The sequence below is a fragment of the Oryzias latipes genome, chromosome 15 (assembly GCF_053564925.1).
Source record: "Oryzias latipes strain Hd-rR chromosome 15, Olatipes_Hd-rR_3.1".
NCBI classification, from domain to species: Eukaryota; Metazoa; Chordata; class Actinopteri; order Beloniformes; family Adrianichthyidae; genus Oryzias; species Oryzias latipes.
The window spans coordinates 32076674-32099435 of NC_136251.1; the positions used below are offsets into that span (position 1 = coordinate 32076674).

At 57.6% G+C, this 22762-nt stretch overlaps 2 protein-coding genes across 3 annotated transcripts; one reads left to right on the plus strand and one right to left on the minus strand.

The window, feature by feature from the left end:
• Positions 1 to 88: 88 nt before the first annotated feature.
• Positions 89 to 10002, plus strand: inpp5f (inositol polyphosphate-5-phosphatase F). Of its 2 annotated transcripts, none has more exons than XM_011484770.4 (20): positions 89 to 498; positions 1463 to 1543; positions 1848 to 1984; positions 2323 to 2451; positions 2560 to 2745; positions 2824 to 2880; positions 2966 to 3164; positions 3457 to 3636; positions 3969 to 4036; positions 4131 to 4255; positions 4347 to 4424; positions 4502 to 4622; positions 4990 to 5118; positions 6098 to 6215; positions 6285 to 6483; positions 6561 to 6632; positions 6717 to 6790; positions 6886 to 7014; positions 7090 to 7177; positions 7252 to 10002. In XM_011484770.4, exons 1-20 carry the CDS (start codon positions 402 to 404, stop codon positions 8375 to 8377), a joined length of 3393 nt encoding a protein of 1130 aa, XP_011483072.1. In that variant the 5' UTR covers positions 89 to 401; the 3' UTR covers positions 8378 to 10002. The 2 variants fall into 2 exon arrangements, with proteins under 2 accessions (XP_011483072.1, XP_004077557.1); XM_004077509.5 differs by having other exon boundaries at positions 92 to 498; positions 2578 to 2745.
• A 9-nt stretch (positions 10003 to 10011) lies between these two features.
• Positions 10012 to 22735, minus strand: mcmbp (minichromosome maintenance complex binding protein). Its single transcript, XM_023963744.2, has 16 exons — positions 22594 to 22735; positions 21864 to 21955; positions 21654 to 21794; positions 21529 to 21570; positions 21366 to 21455; positions 21167 to 21290; positions 20943 to 21088; positions 20776 to 20873; positions 20532 to 20704; positions 12118 to 12241; positions 11714 to 11828; positions 11466 to 11631; positions 11252 to 11385; positions 10749 to 10916; positions 10455 to 10543; positions 10012 to 10389 (listed from the first exon to the last, which is right to left on the minus strand). The coding sequence occupies exons 1-16, from the start codon at positions 22649 to 22651 to the stop codon at positions 10263 to 10265; spliced, it is 1887 nt and encodes a 628-aa protein (XP_023819512.1). The 5' UTR covers positions 22652 to 22735; the 3' UTR covers positions 10012 to 10262.
• Between the last annotated feature and the right edge of the window lie 27 nt (positions 22736 to 22762).

Consider the following 22762-nt stretch of genomic DNA (forward strand, 5'->3'; position numbering starts at 1 on the left):
ACTGCCCCCATATGTGGAGGTTGGAACTGCATTTTAAACGCTTGTTTTTGATCCACCGACCTGAGCGTGCGTGATGACGCCGCGAGCTGCTGGGGGCAGGAAACGTCAGTGACGTCGTGCCGCAGCTCCCACCCGGGACACTTTGTAGAGACGCACGGATGTTTATTTGCGTTCTCAGCGGCCGGGATGAGCGCGAGGAGGATGCCGGAGCACCCCGTCCAAAGCGCGTTCCTCGTGGGCAGAAAGGCAAGGAAATGACCGGCTAGCTTAGCAGGCTGCTAGCCGGCGCTCCGTGGGGAAAATTGGCTAATCGTAACTAAGCTAGCGACGTTTCACATCTGTGCCGCGAGCCCGACCGCGGGAGTGGAAGGACGGCGGATCTGGTGGATAGAAAAGAGGAGATGGAGCTGTTTCAAGCCAAAGACGAGTACATTCTTCAGAGCGGGGACCGGGCGCTGTGGTGCAGCCGGAAGGACGGCTCCGTGACACTCAGAGCGGGTTAGTTGGTACCGACAGCCTCGGCGCGCGCATGTTCGTTACGTGTCATTTTTAAACCCACATGTGTGTTTATATTATATAGACTCTTTATTAAGCTGCCGCTCAATCCTCAACAGTCTAGTGACCTTAACCCAGATCAGTCACCGTTCGCGGTGACTCACTGTCCGGTCAGGAGGAGGCAGGTTTGGGCGCGCGGAGCCGGGAGGCACCTCCCGGTACTTCCCGGCTCCGGAGCGACCTGCCAACACCCACAACAGACTCCAAAGTTCCCTCAGGGCTTCCAGGAGGACTCTGCTCTGCTCGCCAGTGAGGAAGAAGTCAGTCGTTAACGCCTGGAGACCCCAGACGAGTATCATTTTCAGAGACCCTCCAGATGAGTGGATCCTTTCTGGAGACCCTCCAGACGAGCGGATCCTTCCTGGAGACCCTCCAGTGGTTCTCCAGGTGCTGCAGACACAGAGGGGTTTCGGCAGAAGGCTGCTTCCTCCTGCCCTCCCTGGCGGTGCAGCTGTCCTGAACAGGTTTTTAGTTGCACAGCTGTTTCATTATTTAATTGGAAAACGGGTTTCCGCTGCTCACTGCTGCGCTTGGACCGCTGTCAGGAGCAGAGCCGTGTTTCCACTCCGGGGTAAAGGCCACCGTGCAAACGTTCCCTGCAGAAGCTGGTCTGAATCCACTCACTGTGGAACAGGAAGAGTCATTGTCTGCTGCCACTCCGGCTGGTTCGCCACCCAAACCCACAACCTTCCCTTTTCCAGTTTCCTACACGGGTTCTGGATGTTCAAACATCATGTTGTTGTGGGTGAACAGCAGCTCCTTTCTACAGACTGAAGAGCTTCTTCAAACTGTGTTGGTGTCATGTTTAGAACACGTTAAATCTTCTCTTCAGCACCCGCCTAGGCCGTTCTCAGCCTGTTGGGCTGCATTCATGCCGTTGATGTTTGCTCTCACGTTTCTGTCTCAGCCACGGATCTGCTGCTGGCCTGGAATCCGGTCTGTCTGGGTTTGGTGGAAGGCATCGTTGGAAAGATCCAGCTTCACACAGGTGGGTGGAACGTGGAAAAACATGTCCAGAGTTCTCTTTCATTGCTTTTTGGGTGGAACAGACGCGCTCTGGCAATGATGGTGCGCCTGAACGCATCATCGCCGACTCATTCCCTAATCTGTGGACGAGTAAAGGCGTTAAAATCTCTGGCTGTAGTTTGAGTGTCCTGATGACTCAGTGACTTTGCTGGTGTGAAACGTGATTCAAATATTTCTTTAATAGTGTTTGTGAACGTTTGGTCAGCAGCTGGTCTCTTCCACCTCCATGCAGATGAGAAATCTTCATCTTCTTCCTCCCCTGATAGACTTGCCCCTGGGCCTGGTTTTAATCCGTCAGAAAGCACTGGTGGGTCATTTACCCGGAAACCACAAAGTCTACAAGATCACCAAGATCGCAGTGATTCCTCTGTCGGACGAGGAGCCTCTGGAGCTGGAGCTGGAGGTACGTTTGGCTGCTGAACGCAGGAGGCGTGACTGGATTTTAAATGTAGGCAGGAAACGATGAAGACGGTTGCTAAAATCTCAGTTTTTCAGGGAAGCTTCATGGACGATGAGACTGAATATTTTCAAGTGAGTAAAAAGGAGCATAGTTCAGAGGATCAGTTGTGATCCTCATCTGTGGTTCTTCCACCATTGAGATCCTGCTTTTAGAGAAGACGTTAAACTTAGACCTAGGCGGGTAGAGTTCAGTGTAGTGAAAGTGCTCACTAGATCCCTCTTCATCGTCCCGATAGCGTTCCGTTTTGGTCCGGGATGATTGACGGGATCCTCTTTCTTCAGCTTTGCAAAAAACATCATTTTGGCATCGATAAGCCTGAGAAGCTGGTCCAGTCTCCGGAGGATTCCAAGTTTCTGATCAAAACGTTCAGTCAGATCAAATCTAACGTGGCGGTTCCCATCAAGAAAAAGGTAGGGCTGTTTGTTTTCAGCAGGACTTTTCCGTCTTCGTGTTTGCTCTTCTCTCTGCCTCCTGAAACTCACGGCTCTTCTTCCTCCTTTTCCTCTGCACCAACCCAGTATCCCCCTGCCTTCCAGGCCAAGGAAAACAAGGAGAAGGAGCGTCTGGAGAGGCGCCTGCTGGAAGAGCTCTACAAGATATTCATGGACTCCGACTCCTTCTACTACAGCCTGACCTATGACCTGACCAACAGCGTGCAGCGCCAGGGAGACTCGGACAGGTCGGGCTTACCCTTGTGGAAGCAGGTGGGGAGCAGGACGGACGTGTATCTTCTGTACGTCTGGAAGTGTCTTCTCACCTTTGACTGTCCATCTGCTGAAAAGGTGGACGACCGTTTCTTCTGGAACAAGCACATGATCCAAGACGTCATCGACCTCCAGGTAGAGATACATACTCGCCGCATTCTTCTCTGTGAGAGGTGACCTCACTGCTTTAACCTCCTGCGGTCCGTCCGCGTCCCTCCAGGTCCCAGAGGCCGACCTTTGGGTGACCCCCATCATCCAGGGCTTTGTGCAGGTGGAGGAGCTGGTGGTCAATTACAACGAAACGTCCGATGAGGAGCGGAGCAGTCCAGAGTCTCCACCAAAGGAGATCACCTGTGTGGACGACATCCACCCTCGCTTCACGGTGGCCCTGATCTCCAGGCGGAGCCGGCACCGTGCAGGTAAACCGGAGGGGATCAGCGGTTCTGATCCAAAGCCAGAGCTGGCAGGAACCGCCAGAACATGCTCAGAATCTGTTAATATATGGTGGGTGCTGGATGTTTTCTGCTCACTAAAAGCTTATGTGCTTCAAGTTTGACTTTAGTTTGATCAAACGCAGGCAGACAGAAGACAACAAAGACAAACTCAGAGGATAAATGTAGAAAGATTTTAGGAAGACGATGGCCGTCGTTCCCCTGGCTGATGTTGTCGAGCGCATCATCAACGTGCCGCCGCTCCATTCTGCCTCCTCAGGGATGCGGTACAAGCGCAGAGGCGTGGACACGGACGGCCACGTGGCGAACTACGTGGAGACGGAGCAGCTGATCCACGTGCACAGCCACACTCTGTCCTTCGTGCAGACACGAGGATCTGTGCCGGTTTTCTGGAGCCAGGCGGGGTATCGCTACAACCCCCGGCCGCGCATCGAGAAAGGTCAGTCTGAGCGCTTTCAGATGTGATTTAGGACACAACAGCTGAAACAGCCTGTAGAAAGTGAGAAACCGGCTTTAAAAAAAACTAATATTTAGTTTATTGGTCATCAAAATGGGAGAAGAGCTTCAAAATGTGACCAAAATGAAAGGAATCATGGTTTTAGAGACGTTAATGTTTCTAAACGGTCCGATCAGACACACCTGGGAGTGAAATGTAAAGGAAGTGGAGGTTCTGGAGGCTTGTATACCAGCGTATACAAAAACTGAGTCTGGGTTTTGCCTCAGTAGAGAACATCAGCGGTAGTTTAGATGAATGTCTTCTTGATGCTGCAGGAGAGAAGGAGACCATGCCGTTCTTCGCTGCTCACTTTGAGGAACAGCTTCGACTTTATAAGAAGCAGGTGGGTCGGCGCCGGGCTTTGGTCCGGTGATGAAATGACCGTTCATCCCTCTGAGACCGGATCAGACGGCTCTGAATGCTCCCTTTGTCATCAGGTCATCATTAACCTGATAGACCAGAGCGGACGGGAGAAGATCATCGGTGACGCGTTTCTGAAGCAGGTTCTGCTCTATAACAACCCCAACCTCACATACGTGTCCTTTGACTTCCATGAGCATTGGTGAGAAAAACCGTCACGCCAAAACAAGTCGTGTCCTGCAGCTCTGCTGTTTCACGACTTCCCCTTTGTTCCGCTGCTTCCTGCTTTTCAGTCGCGGCATGAAGTTTGAGAACGTGCAGACGCTGACAGATGCCATCTCTGACATCATCACAGACATGAAATGGGCCTGGTGGGTGTCGCGTTGTCGCAGACACAAGTGAACCTGCAGACGTCTCCGTTGACGCATCCTCTGTCTTCTCCTGTCAGGGTGGACCAAGCAGGCGTCATCTGCAAACAGGAGGGCTTCTTCCGGGTCAACTGTGTGGACTGTCTGGACAGAACCAACGTGGTTCAAGCTGCCATTGCTCGGGTCGTGATGGAGCAACAAGTGAGACGTGACCTTTAACCTGTGCTATTGTTGCTTTAGGACAGATGTTTTCCTTCAGCCACGGGTTTCCACCATCTCAGTCCGGGTTCATGTCTGTCAGCGGTACCGTTTCCCGGTGGGAGATGCTGCCAGCTGTTAAAGGTTACAAGATGGCGTTTAGCAGGGTGGGGCAAAGCTGGAGGCACGCTGCAGAGGAAATAACCACGTCATAGATTATCCTCAGATTAACTCACTGGATTAATTAAAAAAATGTTTCTCTAAATACCCAAAGTCCCCCAATTGATGGATGAGTCCGTGTTTGTGTTTCAAATACGTATGAAGATCCGTCTGCGGCTGCGACTCAGCAGATCTGTTCCCCTCCCTGCAGCTGAAGAAACTGGGCGTGATGCCTCCAGAACAGCCCCTGCCTCTCAAATGCTACCGGATCTACCAGGTCATGTGGGCCAACAACGGCGACACCATCAGCAGGCAGTATGCAGGAACCGCGGCACTCAAGGTAACGCCCTCATCACAACAGGTTTTGCTGACCGGAGTTCTCAAGAGGGCCATGTTCATCATGTCACTGAACCTGCCGCTTCACGTTCTCATACCTCTGTGACATTCAGACACGGAACGCCTTTTTCTGAGTCTTAGAGTAAACGAGTTAATAAATGAAGGTTAACCACCACGCTCTTGTCAATGCGGCGTATTACAAACCTGCAAATGTCGTCACTCAGCTGTTCTCTATTCAGCTGAAGTGGAGCCGAGCGGCCACTGAGACGTTCCTGTGATGTTTTCTCATTATCCGCTCCAGTGCTAACGGTTCATCATGCAGGGATTCTGCTGCCTCAGCTTTGTGGCAGCACTTTGTGTCCTGGTTTTACCGGGACTCGAACTCAACCTTCAATCACGAGACACTCGATGTGTTAAAAAAGCAGCACCCCGTCAGGAACAACGTGTTCTGAAATGCAACCGATGACTGAAGGCTGCAGGTCTGGTGGCCTTCAGGCTTTCTGGCTATAAATCAAAGTATCTGAGATCTATTACAAGGTCTGATTTCAAGATCCAAGATCAAATCAGCCACAAAAAAAAAACGTGAGAAGTCGCCACGGATGTTCGCTAGAGACGCTTTCATGGGTTACAGATGGCGGTCAGAAAGAGGCGTTAAAGACTTTGTTAGAGAAGCCGTCATGGATGGCGGTTAGAGAGGTGGCTGCTTCCAAACGATGATGCTAACCTGGGTGTGAACATCCCAGTGAAAGCTGTTGTCCCACAGTCTCTGTGTCTTAACTCGGCCAGCAGCTGAGCAAAGGGATCAGAGCTGAAGGCCTTTTGTTTTGGACAGATCAATCTGACCACAAGAGGAGTTTATTTGCATAACCGCGTTTTGGATTTGAGGCTGAACTTTATTTTCATCGGCTATAACGTGCGATTCTCCTTAGTCAGACAGTGTTCACTGGTAGTGAGCGACATTAAAGGAACGCCTTCTGCCACAGGGAGACTTCACCCGGACGGGGGAGAGGAAGCTAGCTGGAGTGATGAAAGATGGCGTGAACTCTGCCAACCGTTACTACCTGAACCGTTTCAGAGACGCCTACAGACAAGCCGTTATCGGTACGACGACGCAGCTTTGCATGTTAACCGTCAGCCGGTCCTGCACTAACGCAGGTTTGTCTCCTGCAGACTTGATGATGGGCGTGCCGGTCACAGAGGACCTCTACTCCATCTTCAGTAAGGAGAAGGAGCACGAAGAAAAGGAGAAGGAGAGCCAGAGAGGAGCCCAGGAGCAGGTCAGCCTGCTGCTGCAGACCTACATGCAGCTGCTGCTGCCGGATGACGAGCAGTTCCACGGCGGTTGGGCCCTCATCGGTTGTGACATGAGGTTAGCGCCATCAGAACCTGAATGTAGTTCTGATCAGTCAACATGCATCACTGGTGCTGATTGTTGTTTCCTTTCAGCCTGATGGATGCAAACAGCAAAGACGTGGACGTGTTGTTGCTCCTGTCTGATAAGGCTTATTACATCGCCTAGTAGGTGCTTTTATTTTGGTAAAACTGTGTTTTGAGAGACATTTTGGGTTTCCTGACTCGTGCCCTCCTTCATTTATAACCCAGCTACGATGAAGAGGCAGATAAAGTGGATCAGTACCAGCGGCTGAACTTGGAGGGACTGGAAAAGATAGAGATTGGTAAGAAAGCACTCACCGAGTCCGCTGAAACGTTTCTGCTGTGATGTCACCATGAGTCATGCAGGAAGGTGGATGAGCTGCGCGTTTGTGTGCAGGTCCAGAGCCCACTCTGTTTGGGAAGCCAAAGTTCTGCTGCATGCGTTTGCACTACAGGAACGGAGACACAAGTGGATACTTCCACACTCTAAGAGCAGCAACACGTCACCCAGAGGATGATGGGAAAGGTGGGTGGGAGTCCCCCAAGAACAGGTAAGTCGCTGCTGCACAGCTGCTCACTCAGACATGGTTTCTTCTTCCAGATACTCTGCAGTGCATCGCTGAGATGCTTCGGATAACCAAACAGTCCTCAGGCCTGGACCTGCTGGTGGTGGAGAAGCGGCTGGATAGGTAGGTTGGTGCGGTTGGTCTCAGTCCTGTTACCGCAGAAGCTTCGCTCACATTTGGAGGGATCTGTGTTCCAGGCGGCAGAGCAAACCTCACGAGGACATCATGGGGATCCAGAACAAACCAGCTGACCAGGCTCAGGGCAGCTCCGGTCTGGCTCAGGGCCGAAGTTTCCTCCTCAACAAGTTCTCCTCTCTCAATCAGAAGGTGAAACAGACCAAGACCAACATGGGCCCCTTCAAGCCTCTGGGCAAACTGGGGAACTTCTCCAAGCCGGAGGTGACGGTAAATTTTCTGAAACCAAATATGCAAGTGAACCTGTGGAAGTCTGACAGCAGCCTGGAGACGTCAGACGGCCCCATCCCAGGGGCCCTGAAGAACGCAGACGGCAAGGACTCCTCCGATTCAGACTCCTACAACTCAGAGCCGGAGCACCCCTGCTCAGGTTCCTTAGAAAAAGTGGACTATGTTCTCCCCAGCTGTGGTATCGTAGCATCAAACCCACGTCTGGGCAGTCGCTCCCAGTCCATCGGCAGCGCAGAACTCACCGTCCCCTCAGCTGTCCGGGTCACAGGCTGCGATGGAACCGAAGACTGTGTCTCTCAAGTCAGCAGCGACCGGTCACCCGGAGCGGCTTCAGTGGCTGAAGAAGCCATTCTTATTGACTTTGGCACCCCTATCGAGGCCTACTGCCACCAGTTTGTCCAGGACGCACACACCAAACCCGTTGAGGTGTTTGGAGAACATCCAGCAGCTGCTGTAGCTCCACTCCACCCTGTGGTCCAAAATAACACACCAGGAGACTCAGGCCCAGAGAAGCAGGACCAGCATGAGCCTCAGCCCCCAAGGCCTTCCCAGCTAGATGTTGAAACCTCTACCTCCACCTCCAACCTTCTGTCCGTCCAGAAACCTGGCTCTGCCGTCTCAGGAGGCTCCCTAAAGAGTCTGTCTTCTCAGATGGAGGGCAGCCTCGGACCCTCGCCTGCCGACAGCAACGGCAGCCGGGTGGTGTCCCCCTTTGCCAAGATCAGGAGCTCCATGGTCCAGGTGGCCAGCTTCACCCAGGCAGGACTTACCCAAGGCATCAACTATGCTGTCGCAAAGGTACAGAAGAGCCCGGAGCCAGACACGGTGACCGAGGCCCAGGAGAACGAGCTGAAGGCAATGTTCACGCAGTGCCAGACCAGGATCATCCAGATCTAGAGCTTCTCAGGAGCAGGAGGTTGCAGTCAGACTTTTCACCCCTTCATGGTAGCAAAAGGCTTGCAGTGACCGGGTGGATTCCCCTCACAGTTCCAGCTCCGGGACGGTGGTCTTCACACACCCAATTACCAAAAGACGGGTCAATGTGCGTCATTGAGAAAACGGCAACAAACATGACACGAAACTTAAAGGATAAGTAGGAAGCTTCAATTCACTCCAGACATTCCTCTACTGTTACAGTTCCACATGTTTTCCTGAAGTCCACCAAGTTTGAGACCAAGAAACTCATTTTTTTAAAGCTTCTCCACACGCGTGTCGTTCACCATGGTAGAAACAATGGACTATGTTCCCATTGATGTAGAGCTCATCACTGTTGTAACACAAATCCCATGTAATCCCTCTGGGCGGCGGCGTGTTGATCTGTGTACACGTCTATCACAGTAGCCAGGTGACGTTCTGTACGTACTTCTCCTGTAATGTCGGTGGTGTCCAGTAAACCTAGACGAGATGTGGTTCTAGAAGCAGCATCTGCTCCGGAAGAGGTCCTTTAGAGTCAGACGTCCTGGGCGGAGCTGGTTCCATTGGTGGTTGGGTGGAGCTTGTTCGGTTTGTGGATGGGTTTGGCTCTTCTCGTTAGCATTTAGGTGCAGTTGGAGCGAGCTCCGTCCGCGGTTGGAGCTTGTTCCACTGGCGGTTGGAGCTCGTTCCGTCCGCGGTTGGAGCGAGCTCCGTCCGCGGTTGGAGCTTGTTCCACTGGCGGTTGGAGCTCGTTCCGTCCGCGGTTGGAGCGAGCTCCGTCCGCGGTTGGAGCTTGTTCCACTGGCGGTTGGAGCTCGTTCCGTCCGCGGTTGGAGCTCGCTCTGTTGGCGGTTGGAGCTCGTTCCACTGGCGGTTGAGTGTAGGCACTTTGACATTTAGTCATTTAAACCAGAATTACGTTTATGGCTTTGCGGTTGTGCGTCCAGCCTCAGATTGTTAACCATCTGGCGCCAAACGTTCATCCTACATGCTAGATATGAAGCCACGCCCACCCATGGATCAAACACTGCTGCTTTGTGCACTCAACAGAAATCCTGTTTGCCTTAAGCGAGGATGGGTAGAGGTGGGTTTCTGTATATCAGGTGTGTCTACCTGTGTGAATCTGTACGGGGTCACCGTCTGAGCTCTGATTGGGTCTTAGCTGGACAGGATGTTCCTCTGAGTCCTGATCCCGACTTTATTCCAGGCGCAGGCCGTGGTTGGAGGGATGCATCTATCAGATGTCGTGGTCGTCTCGGTTACGCTCTGGGCTGGCAGACGTGTGTTCAGACTGTGGTGCTGCCAAAGCTTCAGGCGGTAGCTGCAGATGTTTGATACCGAGGGTTAGGGGAAACGCCGTTTCCCACATTCCAGCGGTGGCGTGGTTACATGCAGGAGCCGACAGTGAGAGCGGTTTTCACACCGGGCACATTTGTGACCTCCTCCACAGTGGGTTTGTCGTGGTTGTCCGCCGCCGCCGCCTTCGGGATCTTCAGCCAGGACATCACCACAAGATCTTGCTGTTTGATTTGCACTGTAGAAGCCCCTCCCCCTGAAGTCATGTTTCTGCTGTACTCTGATTGTAAATTAAAGCATCATATTTATTAGCTCCTGTGTGCTGCGTGACCAAACATGTCTTTTATTGTGAAATCCATTTCCAGGAGCTGAGCTCCACAGTATTTACAGTCCAGAAATAAAACGTCTTATTTGGTCCACATGGTGCTGAACAGCTGATGAACAAAACAGGAAGTTGTGAAAGGACCTGACCTTTACCTGTACAAACCGCTCGCCTACACTTCCATCCAAACACCTGAACTAGACGGGACGTCAGACGCGGTTCGGTACAGCGGCGTGCGTCTACAGAGCGTCAGGGCTCGTTGCCGTTGACGGTCTGGTGCTGCTCCATCCGACTCCTGCGCAGCATCTCCATGTGTTTGGCCCTCAGCCAGCCGTCTCTGGACAGATGGTTCTGTCCCAGGCTCAGACACAGAAGCCTGCAGCAGAATCTGGGTCAGACGGGCCCAAAAACATCTGATGATCTAAAGGCGTTCCAGCCCACCTCGCTACGACCAGCATCCGGTGGAGGTCGTCAGCGGAAACGCCCTGAGGGTCGTCTTTCCTCATCTCCACAAAGTCCTCTTCAACATACTGAGGACACAGACGGATGGATGGATGAACGGACATTTGGGTGGATGGATGGGTGGATGGATGGATGAACGGATATATGGGTGGATGCATGGATGGGTGGAGGGATGGATGGATACATGGGTGGATGCATGGGTGGGTGAATGGATGAACAGATGGGTGGGTGGATCCTCTGCTGCCACCAAAATCCAGACAAAGAGCGTCTTACCTTGGTCATTTGGTCAGAGATGCTGTAGTCCAGCAGACGGGCTACACTCAGGTAGATCCGGAACCGGTTGAGCTGTGAGGAGGTCTGCGGGAAAGCCTGGATGCTGCTCAGGTACTCCTCCAGGTGAGCGGGCGTGACCTGGGCCTCCAGGTGGACCCGACAGTCCGACTGAGAACAGAAGAAACGGGTCAGAACATGTGGAAGTTGGTTGAGTGCCAGGAGCACCGAACGATCCGACCATCCAACAGCTGAGAGGAAACGTGCACACAGCCGTGAGCGTTTGTTTTACAGTCAGCTGTGGGGGATGTTTCCGGCGCCGCGGCCGGCCCGACGCCTCTCCCTGGATTGTTCCTGTGGCACGCAGCTGCCACCATAGCAACTGATTAGAGCCGCCGCCAGGAATAGAAGCAGCGCATTCCTCAGGCTGACGCTGGAAACTCCTCCACCATCTGACACCAGACACCCAAACCGCTCAGTGATGGGGGCGGGGCCTGTTTCCTCACCGGCAGCAGCGAGCGGCCCTCTGATGCGATCAGCACGTTAATATTGCAGGGGAATTCCATCTGGTGGTAGTTAAAGTCATAGTCCACCTTCTGCCAGGTGATCACGTTGCCCAGCGCCGTCACGTTACACACACCTGCAGAAAAAGACAGTGTCCAGAAGGTCTAGCCGGGCCCAGCCCCCACCCCCAACCACAGGGGTTTCCGTCAGCCTCACCCGTGGCGTCCAGCTGACCCGGTTCCAGCCGGGTCTCATCCAGGAACAGGGAGGTGTTCTGAGCCAGCTGCAGGGATCCGCTCACCAAACGGTTGGCCGTGTAGTCCTTCCTGGGTCTGAGCCGGGTCTGGTTCATGTTCTGCAGGCTCATGGCCAGGTACCAAGACTGGAACGGTTCCGAACACGAGAGAACCACACGATCAGTGCAGAACACACAAAACACAATTCCACTCGGATCTCAGACTCACACAAGGCACGAGCTGCTGCAGGATCTGATAGAGGCGCTCGGAGTACGAGGCGGCGGGAAGGCCACTCAGGTTCAGCGTGAACTTCCCCAGAGGGAGGGCGTCCCGCCGGGAGTATCTGTACACACACACAGACCCAACCACACACACACACGCGCACACACACACACAGGAATATGGTCAGCTTTGGACAGACAGCACTAAGAGAGACAGAGTGTGAGGGAGGAGGTTCAAATCTCAGCTCAGTTTGAAGGAGTTCGGTGTTTTGTTAGGTTACTACACCGTTTGGACAGTAGGGGGCACTGCTGTCAAAGAAACAGGGTTTCTATACAGAACTCCTTTTCTATCAGAACCTCCAGGATCAGGAGGGACAGAGTTCTCCTCCACGGTGGTCTGAGTGGACCTACACAGAGGAGAGGAGGTGCAGCAGGAGGAACTCAGCGGCCAGGCCGTCCCCCAGGAGGACGTGGGTGAAGTACGCCAGGAGCTCCGCCCGCACCGAAGCCATCTCTGCCACCGTGGACGACAAAACTGAGGAGACAGGAGAAGATGCCGTTTGCTGCTCCATCCTGAGGATCAACTCCAAGACGACAAAAGACAAAAGGAACATTTCAGTCCTCCGGTGTCCACACAGAGGAACCTGGAGGGGAGACGTGTAAGAGGTGGAGGAGGGGGGGCAGACGTGTAAGGAGGGTGGAGAAGGGGGGGGCAGATGTGTAAGAGGTGGAGCGGGGGGGGGGGGGGGGGGCAGAGGTGTAAGGAGGGTGGAGAAGGGAGGGCAGAGGTGTAAGGAGGGTGGAGAAGGAGGGGGCAGACGTGTAAGAGGTGGAGTGGGGGGGCAAACGTGTAAGGAGGGTGGAGCAGGGGGGGCAGACGTGTAAGGAGGGTGGAGAAGGAGGGGGCAGACGTGTAAGAGGTGGAGCGGGGGGGGAAGGTGTGTAAGGAGGGTGGAGCAGGGGGGGCAGACGTGTATGGAGGGTGGAGAAGGAGGGGGCAGACGTGTAAGAGGTGGAGCGGGGGGGGGGGAGACGTGTAAGGAGGGTGGAGAAGGAGGGGGCAGACGTGTAAGAGGTGGAGCGGGGGGGGAAGGCGTGTAAGGAGGGTGGAGCAGGGGGGGCAGACGTGTATGGAGGGTGGAGAAGGAGGGGGCAGACGTGTAAGAGGTGGAGCGGGGGGGGCAGATGTGTAAGAGGTGGAGCGGGGGGGGGCAGATGTATAAGAGGTGGAGCAGGGGGGGGCAGATGTATAAGAGGTGGAGGAGGGGGGGCAGACGTGTAAGGAGGGTGGAGAAGGAGGGGGCAGACATGTAAGAGGTGGAGTGGGGGGGCAGACGTGTAAGGAGGGTGGAGCGGGGGGGGGGGGGCAGACGTGTAAGGAGGGTGGAGCAAGGGGGGGGGGGCAGACGTGTAAGGAGGGTGGAGCAAGGGGGGGCAGATGTGTAAGAGGTGGAGCGGGGGGGGACAGACGTGTAAGGAGGGTGGAGCAGGGGGGGGCAGATGTGTAAGGAGGGTGGAGCAGGTGGGGGCAGACGTGTAAGAGGTGGAGCAGGTGGGGCAGACGTGTAAGGAGGGTGGAGAAGGGGGGGCAGACGTGTAAGAGGTGGAGCGGGGGGGGCAGACGTGTAAGGAGGGTGGAGCAGGGGGGGGCAGATGTGTAAGAGGTGGAGCGGGGGGGGACAGACGTGTAAGGAGGGTGGAGCAGGGGGGGGCAGATGTGTAAGGAGGGTGGAGCAGGTGGGGGCAGACGTGTAAGAGGTGGAGCGGGGGGGCAGACGTGTAAGGAGGGTGGAGAAGGGGGGGCAGACGTGTAAGAGGTGGAGCGGGGGGGGCAGATGTGTAAGAGGTGGAGCGGGGGGGGGGCAGATGTATAAGAGGTGGAGCAGGGGGGGAAGGTGTGTAAGGAGGGTGGAGCAGGGGGGGCAGACGTGTATGGAGGGTGGAGAAGGAGGGGGCAGACGTGTAAGAGGTGGAGCGGGGGGGGGGAGACGTGTAAGGAGGGTGGAGAAGGAGGGGGCAGACGTGTAAGAGGTGGAGCGGGGGGGGCAGATGTGTAAGAGGTGGAGGAGGGGGGGCAGACGTGTAAGGAGGGTGGAGAAGGAGGGGGCAGACGTGTAAGAGGTGGAGCGGGGGGGGGGGCAGACGTGTAAGGAGGGTGGAGCGGGGGGGGGGCAGACGTGTAAGGAGGGTGGAGCAAGGGGGGGCAGATGTGTAAGAGGTGGAGCGGGGGGGACAGACGTGTAAGGAGGGTGGAGCGGGGGGGACAGATGTGTAAGGAGGGTGGAGCAGGTGGGGGCAGACGTGTAAGAGGTGGAGCGGGGGGGCAGACGTCTAAGGAGGGTGGAGAAGGGGGGGCAGACGTGTAAGAGGTGGAGCGGGGGGGGCAGACGTGTAAGGAGGGTGGAGCAGGGGGGGGCAGATGTGTAAGAGGTGGAGCGGGGGGGACAGACGTGTAAGGAGGGTGGAGCAGGTGGGGGCAGACGTGTAAGAGGTGGAGCGGGGGGGGCAGATGTGTAAGAGGTGGAGCGGGGGGGGCAGATGTATAAGAGGTGGAGGAGGGGGGGCAGACGTGTAAGGAGGGTGGAGAAGGAGGGGGCAGACGTGTAAGAGGTGGAGTGGGGGGGCAGACGTGTAAGGAGGGTGGAGCAGGGGGGGCAGACGTGTAAGGAGGGTGGAGAAGGAGGGGGCAGACGTGTAAGAGGTGGAGTGGGGGGGCAGACGTGTAAGGAGGGTGGAGCAGGGGGGGCAGACGTGTAAGGAGGGTGGAGAAGGAGGGGGCAGACGTGTAAGAGGTGGAGCGGGGGGGGAAGGTGTGTAAGGAGGGTGGAGCAGGGGGGGCAGACGTGTATGGAGGGTGGAGAAGGAGGGGGCAGACGTGTAAGAGGTGGAGCGGGGGGGGAAGGCGTGTAAGGAGGGTGGAGCAGGGGGGGCAGACGTGTAAGGAGGGTGGAGAAGGAGGGGGCAGACGTGTAAGAGGTGGAGCACAGGGAAGGCGTGTAAGGAGGGTGGAGCAGGAGGGGGCAGACGTGTAAGAGGTGGAGCGGGGGGGGCAGATGTGTAAGAGGTGGAGCGGGGGGGGGGCAGATGTATAAGAGGTGGAGCAGGGGGGGGCAGATGTATAAGAGGTGGAGCAGGGGGGGGCAGATGTATAAGAGGTGGAGGAGGGGGGGCAGACGTGTAAGGAGGGTGGAGAAGGAGGGGGCAGACGTGTAAGAGGTGGAGCGGGGGGGGGCAGACGTGTAAGGAGGGTGGAGCGGGGGGGGGGCAGACGTGTAAGGAGGGTGGAGCAAGGGGGGGCAGATGTGTAAGAGGTGGAGCGGGGGGGGACAGACGTGTAAGGAGGGTGGAGCAGGGGGGGGCAGATGTGTAAGGAGGGTGGAGCAGGTGGGGGCAGACGTGTAAGAGGTGGAGCGGGGGGGAAGGCGTGTAAGGAGGGTGGAGCAGGAGGGGGCAGACGTGTAAGAGGTGGAGCGGGGGGGCAGATGTGTAAGAGGTGGAGCGGGGGGGGGCAGATGTATAAGAGGTGGAGCAGGGGGGGGCAGATGTATAAGAGGTGGAGGAGGGGGGGCAGACGTGTAAGGAGGGTGGAGAAGGAGGGGGCAGACGTGTAAGAGGTGGAGCGGGGGGGGAAGGCGTGTAAGGAGGGTGGAGCAGGAGGGGGCAGACGTGTAAGAGGTGGAGCGGGGGGGGCAGATGTGTAAGAGGTGGAGCGGGGGGGGGCAGATGTATAAGAGGTGGAGCAGGGGGGGGCAGATGTATAAGAGGTGGAGGAGGGGGGGCAGACGTGTAAGGAGGGTGGAGAAGGAGGGGGCAGACGTGTAAGAGGTGGAGCGGGGGGGGCAGATGTGTAAGAGGTGGAGCGGGGGGGGGGCAGATGTATAAGAGGTGGAGCAGGGGGGGGCAGATGTATAAGAGGTGGAGGAGGGGGGGCAGACGTGTAAGGAGGGTGGAGAAGGAGGGGGCAGACGTGTAAGAGGTGGAGCGGGGGGGGGCAGACGTGTAAGAGGTGGAGCAGGTGGGGCAGACGTGTAAGGAGGGTGGAGAAGGGGGGGCAGACGTGTAAGAGGTGGAGCGGGGGGGGCAGACGTGTAAGGAGGGTGGAGCAGGGGGGGGCAGATGTGTAAGAGGTGGAGCGGGGGGGGACAGACGTGTAAGGAGGGTGGAGCAGGGGGGGGCAGATGTGTAAGGAGGGTGGAGCAGGTGGGGGCAGACGTGTAAGAGGTGGAGCGGGGGGGCAGACGTGTAAGGAGGGTGGAGAAGGGGGGGCAGACGTGTAAGAGGTGGAGCGGGGGGGGCAGATGTGTAAGAGGTGGAGCGGGGGGGGGCAGATGTATAAGAGGTGGAGCAAGGGGGGAAGGTGTGTAAGGAGGGTGGAGCAGGGGGGGCAGACGTGTATGGAGGGTGGAGAAGGAGGGGGCAGACGTGTAAGAGGTGGAGCGGGGGGGGGGAGACGTGTAAGGAGGGTGGAGAAGGAGGGGGCAGACGTGTAAGAGGTGGAGCGGGGGGGGAAGGCGTGTAAGGAGGGTGGAGCAGGGGGGGCAGACGTGTATGGAGGGTGGAGAAGGAGGGGGCAGACGTGTAAGAGGTGGAGCGGGGGGGGCAGATGTGTAAGAGGTGGAGGAGGGGGGGCAGACGTGTAAGAGGTGGAGGAGGGGGGGCAGACGTGTAAGGAGGGTGGAGAAGGAGGGGGCAGACGTGTAAGAGGTGGAGCGGGGGGGGGGCAGACGTGTAAGGAGGGTGGAGCGGGGGGGGGGGGCAGACGTGTAAGGAGGGTGGAGCAAGGGGGGGCAGATGTGTAAGAGGTGGAGCGGGGGGGGACAGACGTGTAAGGAGGGTGGAGCGGGGGGGGCAGATGTGTAAGGAGGGTGGAGCAGGTGGGGGCAGACGTGTAAGAGGTGGAGCGGGGGGGCAGACGTCTAAGGAGGGTGGAGAAGGGGGGGCAGACGTGTAAGAGGTGGAGCGGGGGGGGCAGACGTGTAAGGAGGGTGGAGCAGGGGGGGGCAGATGTGTAAGAGGTGGAGCGGGGGGGGGACAGACGTGTAAGGAGGGTGGAGCAGGGGGGGCAGATGTGTAAGGAGGGTGGAGCAGGTGGGGGCAGACGTGTAAGAGGTGGAGCGGGGGGGGCAGATGTGTAAGAGGTGGAGCGGGGGGGGGCAGATGTATAAGAGGTGGAGCAGGGGGGGCAGATGTATAAGAGGTGGAGGAGGGGGGGCAGACGTGTAAGGAGGGTGGAGAAGGAGGGGGCAGACGTGTAAGAGGTGGAGCGGGGGGGGGCAGACGTGTAAGGAGGGTGGAGCGGGGGGGGGCAGACGTGTAAGGAGGGTGGAGCAAGGGGGGCAGATGTGTAAGAGGTGGAGCGGGGGGGGACAGACGTGTAAGGAGGGTGGAGCAGGGGGGGGCAGATGTGTAAGGAGGGTGGAGCAGGTGGGGGCAGACGTGTAAGGAGGGTGGAGCAGGGGGGGCAGACGTGTAAGGAGGGTGGAGCAGGTGGGGGCAGACGTGTAAGAGGTGGAGCGGGGGGGGGCAGACGTGTAAGGAGGGTGGAGCGGGGGGGGGGCAGACGTGTAAGGAGGGTGGAGCAAGGGGGGGCAGATGTGTAAGAGGTGGAGCGGGGGGGGACAGACGTGTAAGGAGGGTGGAGCAGGGGGGGGCAGATGTGTAAGGAGGGTGGAGCAGGTGGGGGCAGACGTGTAAGAGGTGGAGCAGGTGGGGCAGACGTGTAAGGAGGGTGGAGCAAGGGGGGGCAGATGTGTAAGAGGTGGAGCGGGGGGGGACAGACGTGTAAGGAGGGTGGAGCGGGGGGGGCAGATGTGTAAGGAGGGTGGAGCAGGTGGGGGCAGACGTGTAAGAGGTGGAGCGGGGGGGCAGACGTCTAAGGAGGGTGGAGAAGGGGGGGCAGACGTGTAAGAGGTGGAGCGGGGGGGGCAGACGTGTAAGGAGGGTGGAGCAGGGGGGGGCAGATGTGTAAGAGGTGGAGCGGGGGGGGACAGACGTGTAAGGAGGGTGGAGCAGGGGGGGCAGATGTGTAAGGAGGGTGGAGCAGGTGGGGGCAGACGTGTAAGAGGTGGAGCGGGGGGGGCAGATGTATAAGAGGTGGAGGAGGGGGGGCAGACGTGTAAGGAGGGTGGAGAAGGAGGGGGCAGACGTGTAAGAGGTGGAGCGGGGGGGGGCAGACGTGTAAGGAGGGTGGAGCGGGGGGGGGGCAGACGTGTAAGGAGGGTGGAGCAAGGGGGGCAGATGTGTAAGAGGTGGAGCGGGGGGGGACAGACGTGTAAGGAGGGTGGAGCAGGGGGGGGCAGATGTGTAAGGAGGGTGGAGCAGGTGGGGGCAGACGTGTAAGGAGGGTGGAGCAGGGGGGGCAGACGTGTAAGGAGGGTGGAGCAGGTGGGGGCAGACGTGTAAGAGGTGGAGCGGGGGGGGGCAGACGTGTAAGGAGGGTGGAGCGGGGGGGGGGCAGACGTGTAAGGAGGGTGGAGCAAGGGGGGGCAGATGTGTAAGAGGTGGAGCGGGGGGGGACAGACGTGTAAGGAGGGTGGAGCAGGGGGGGGCAGATGTGTAAGGAGGGTGGAGCAGGTGGGGGCAGACGTGTAAGAGGTGGAGCAGGTGGGGCAGACGTGTAAGGAGGGTGGAGAAGGGGGGGCAGACGTGTAAGAGGTGGAGCGGGGGGGGCAGACGTGTAAGGAGGGTGGAGCAGGGGGGGGCAGATGTGTAAGAGGTGGAGCGGGGGGGGACAGACGTGTAAGGAGGGTGGAGCAGGGGGTGGCAGATGTGTAAGGAGGGTGGAGCAGGTGGGGGCAGATGTGTAAGGAGGGTGGAGCAGGTGGGGGCAGACGTGTAAGGAGGGTGGAGCAGGGGGGGCAGACGTGTAAGGAGGGTGGAGCAGGTGGGGGCAGACGTGTAAGAGGTGGAGCGGGGGGGGGCAGACGTGTAAGGAGGGTGGAGCGGGGGGGGGGCAGACGTGTAAGGAGGGTGGAGCAAGGGGGGGCAGATGTGTAAGAGGTGGAGCGGGGGGGGACAGACGTGTAAGGAGGGTGGAGCAGGGGGGGGCAGATGTGTAAGGAGGGTGGAGCAGGTGGGGGCAGACGTGTAAGAGGTGGAGCAGGTGGGGCAGACGTGTAAGGAGGGTGGAGAAGGGGGGGCAGACGTGTAAGAGGTGGAGCGGGGGGGGCAGACGTGTAAGGAGGGTGGAGCAGGGGGGGGCAGATGTGTAAGAGGTGGAGCGGGGGGGGACAGACGTGTAAGGAGGGTGGAGCAGGGGGTGGCAGATGTGTAAGGAGGGTGGAGCAGGTGGGGGCAGACGTGTAAGAGGTGGAGCGGGGGGGCAGACGTGTAAGGAGGGTGGAGAAGGGGGGGCAGACGTGTAAGAGGTGGAGCGGGGGGGGCAGATGTGTAAGAGGTGGAGCGGGGGGGGGCAGATGTATAAGAGGTGGAGCAAGGGGGGAAGGTGTGTAAGGAGGGTGGAGCAGGGGGGGCAGACGTGTATGGAGGGTGGAGAAGGAGGGGGCAGACGTGTAAGAGGTGGAGCGGGGGGGGGGAGACGTGTAAGGAGGGTGGAGAAGGAGGGGGCAGACGTGTAAGAGGTGGAGCGGGGGGGGAAGGCGTGTAAGGAGGGTGGAGCAGGGGGGGCAGACGTGTATGGAGGGTGGAGAAGGAGGGGGCAGACGTGTAAGAGGTGGAGCGGGGGGGGCAGATGTGTAAGAGGTGGAGGAGGGGGGGCAGACGTGTAAGGAGGGTGGAGAAGGAGGGGGCAGACGTGTAAGAGGTGGAGCGGGGGGGGGGCAGACGTGTAAGGAGGGTGGAGCGGGGGGGGGGGCAGACGTGTAAGGAGGGTGGAGCAAGGGGGGGCAGATGTGTAAGAGGTGGAGCGGGGGGGGACAGACGTGTAAGGAGGGTGGAGCGGGGGGGGCAGATGTGTAAGGAGGGTGGAGCAGGTGGGGGCAGACGTGTAAGAGGTGGAGCGGGGGGGCAGACGTCTAAGGAGGGTGGAGAAGGGGGGGCAGACGTGTAAGAGGTGGAGCGGGGGGGGCAGACGTGTAAGGAGGGTGGAGCAGGGGGGGGCAGATGTGTAAGAGGTGGAGCGGGGGGGGACAGACGTGTAAGGAGGGTGGAGCAGGGGGGGCAGATGTGTAAGGAGGGTGGAGCAGGTGGGGGCAGACGTGTAAGAGGTGGAGCGGGGGGGGCAGATGTGTAAGAGGTGGAGCGGGGGGGGGCAGATGTATAAGAGGTGGAGCAGGGGGGGCAGATGTATAAGAGGTGGAGGAGGGGGGGCAGACGTGTAAGGAGGGTGGAGAAGGAGGGGGCAGACGTGTAAGAGGTGGAGCGGGGGGGGGCAGACGTGTAAGGAGGGTGGAGCGGGGGGGGGCAGACGTGTAAGGAGGGTGGAGCAAGGGGGGCAGATGTGTAAGAGGTGGAGCGGGGGGGGGCAGACGTGTAAGGAGGGTGGAGCAGGGGGGGGCAGATGTGTAAGGAGGGTGGAGCAGGTGGGGGCAGACGTGTAAGGAGGGTGGAGCAGGGGGGGCAGACGTGTAAGGAGGGTGGAGCAGGGGGGGGGGCAGACGTGTAAGGAGGGTGGAGCAGGGGGGGCAGATGTGTAAGAGGTGGAGCGGGGGGGGGGAGACGTGTAAGGAGGGTGGAGAAGGGGGGGGCAGACGTGTAAGGAGGGTGGAGCAGGGGGGGGGGCAGATGTCCTCCAGGTCAAACGTCTTGAGTTCCTGCGTGATGCTGATGAATTTCCACGGAAGCGACAGAATTTACTGGTTTTGGTGTTTCGGCGTTTTCTTCTAGTCTGGAATCATTTCTGTTTCTACAAAAACACGCGTCCTTACAGGCGCCGTTGTCGTCCGAGGTTGCGTGCGGCAGCAGCGGGTTGTTGTGTTGCAGCGGTTTGGCGTGGAGCACGTGAAGCCGGGGAACGAGCGAGGCCGGCGGGCTGTGCACACGCTGCTCCTCCGCCGTCTCCATGCCCTCCGTGGGGTCCAGGAAGGACGAGGAGGCGTCTCTGCGAGGAAGAAAGGCGGTGAGACGGGCAGCACGCAGACAGGGGGCGGGGCTACGAAGCGAGGGCCTCACCTCTCCTCCGCCAGGGCGCTGAGAGCGGGACTGACGGACAGGATCCCGAAAACCTCCAGGGCGTCGTTCAGCTTGAAGCTCTCCCAGTCTTCGTACACCTGCCAACGAGCACAGCCTGAGGATCAGGGTTCCCACCGGAGCCACCAACGCGCTCGTCCAGCTCCAACCTTCACCAGGCAGGCGGGGCCCCTCTCTCCTGGGAGGGGGAAGTTGAGGTCGAGGTGGGATGCGGACGCCGCCTGGGTGGGAGGAGCCTCCGTCTCTTGACGCTTACAGTCGGCGTTGCTCTGCAGGTCCGTTGGACCCTGAAGACCTGCAGAAATATTTGGAGAACGTTTGAGGGGGGAGGACGCCTAAGGTTCGACACCCAGCAGACGGCGAAGACAAACACCTGCGTGAGCTTGCTTCTGCGGCTGCGTGTCCATGTCCTCGTCCTCCTCGTAGCTGCGTTTCTGCCTGCTCGGCACGTAGGAGGTGGACGCCACCACGCGCGCCTGGCTGCTGCCCGCATATCCGTGCTCTCAGGTTAAGGAACAACACACAACTGTTCACACTGTCATCAGAGAACCTGATCCCTGATCCCAGGATATGTCCTTCACCCACAGGTTCTCCCCAGGAATGGGCACACAGTAGAAGGTCTGCCGCTCTGCCGTCACGGTGTTCTTGGAGTTAAAGTCCACCTGGGATTCAAACCAACAGCTGAGCTGAAGCGGCTGCACCACCTTTGAGGACAGCAGCAGGATGCAGACTCACCCCACATTCTGCCACATCCCTGTACTTCCCACAGTGCAGCATCTGGGGGTCAAACAGGACAAATGAGGGGGAGGGGGGTCAGCTGATGCTAGAGATGTGGGGGGGGGGGGGGGGGGCACACTCACTTTAGCATCCGTGGGTCCGTCCACAGTCTCATACACTCCCATGTAGAACTCCGGGTCAAACATGTCCTGGATGAAGCAGCGAAACTTCACCAAACTGTTGGGCTTCAGGTAATGCAGGGGAACGTCGTTGAGAGACGGAACCTGGTCCAGAAAAGGACAAGGTCAGAACCGGACGGCCGGTGAAGACGCCGTCTGCAGGACTCTCCTCACCAAACTCTGAGCGCTCTTCTCCTTCAGCTGCTCCTTAAAAAACTCCACCACCTCCGCCTCCCACCCGGGGGAGGAACCCTTCTGCGCAGCCGCTGCAGCATCAAAGGAAGACGTCATTTCCGGCAGCAAATGAATGCTGCTGAAGGTTTAAACTACGGTTTGCATTTTATATTAACATGTGTGAATGTGTCATTTTATTCGATCGTTTAAAAAAAATGTTAAAATAACAAACACATTGGCATTAAAAATGAAATAAAGTAAATGTTTAATGAACTTCAAGATTGTTGGTTTCGTTCTTCATGAAGGAATTCGTCATCATCAGAGACTGTATATATGAAGTCACTTCAAAAGAACCAGTATGACAAAACAAAAACGTCTTTAGATCTAACAAAAAGTTGACGAACCCCGAACGACATTTCTACAGTCAGTAAAGGTTTCCGCGCGCCCGATTCTCGTCTATGTCCACCGACTGTGTCAATAAAGTTTTAAACTGATGCACCGCGGGCAGCGGCACCAGTGCGTCAGTTTCAGTGTCTTTGTGTGAAATGTAATAATAACCACCTGGTTTATTCCTTTCTTGTTGCTGTTTTGCATTGTTGTGTATTGAAATGTTACATTTAATAAAGTTTGTAAAGGAAAAAAAAAAAGCTCCATGTGAGGGCGGCTGGACGCGCGCGCGGCTAACGAGCTAGTCTGAGGCGTTAAGTGTTTGTGGAGGGAAGTTTCTCACCAAACTTCTCTTCAACAACACCGAGAGGTGCGTGAATCCAGTCCTGCGTGGAAAGCATCGCTAACCGGCCACTGAACCCGTGGAATCAAAGACAAACGTGCGAGGAAAACCCGCGCGGCTTCACTTCTCCGATAAGTTTTTCACTCACTCGGGATTGCAGAAGCGAGGC

Bases quoted from the DNA above. Each gene is read 5' to 3' on its own strand.
- mcmbp (XM_023963744.2), bottom strand. From the start codon at position 22,651: ATGCTTTCCACGCAGGACTGGATTCACGCACCTCTCGGTGTTGTTGAA. The intron at 21,571-21,653 runs GTGAGTGTGCCC...TTTGACCCCCAG, and splicing joins ACGGACCCACGGATGCTAAA to ATGCTGCACTGTGGGAAGTA. The intron at 21,456-21,528 runs GTGAGTCTGCAT...TTTGAATCCCAG, and splicing joins GGGATGTGGCAGAATGTGGG to GTGGACTTTAACTCCAAGAA.
- inpp5f (XM_011484770.4), top strand. From the start codon at position 402: ATGGAGCTGTTTCAAGCCAAAGACGAGTACATTCTTCAGAGCGGGGAC. The intron at 2,881-2,965 runs GTAGAGATACAT...GCGTCCCTCCAG, and splicing joins AAGACGTCATCGACCTCCAG to GTCCCAGAGGCCGACCTTTG. The intron at 4,256-4,346 runs GTGAGAAAAACC...CCTGCTTTTCAG, and splicing joins TTTGACTTCCATGAGCATTG to TCGCGGCATGAAGTTTGAGA.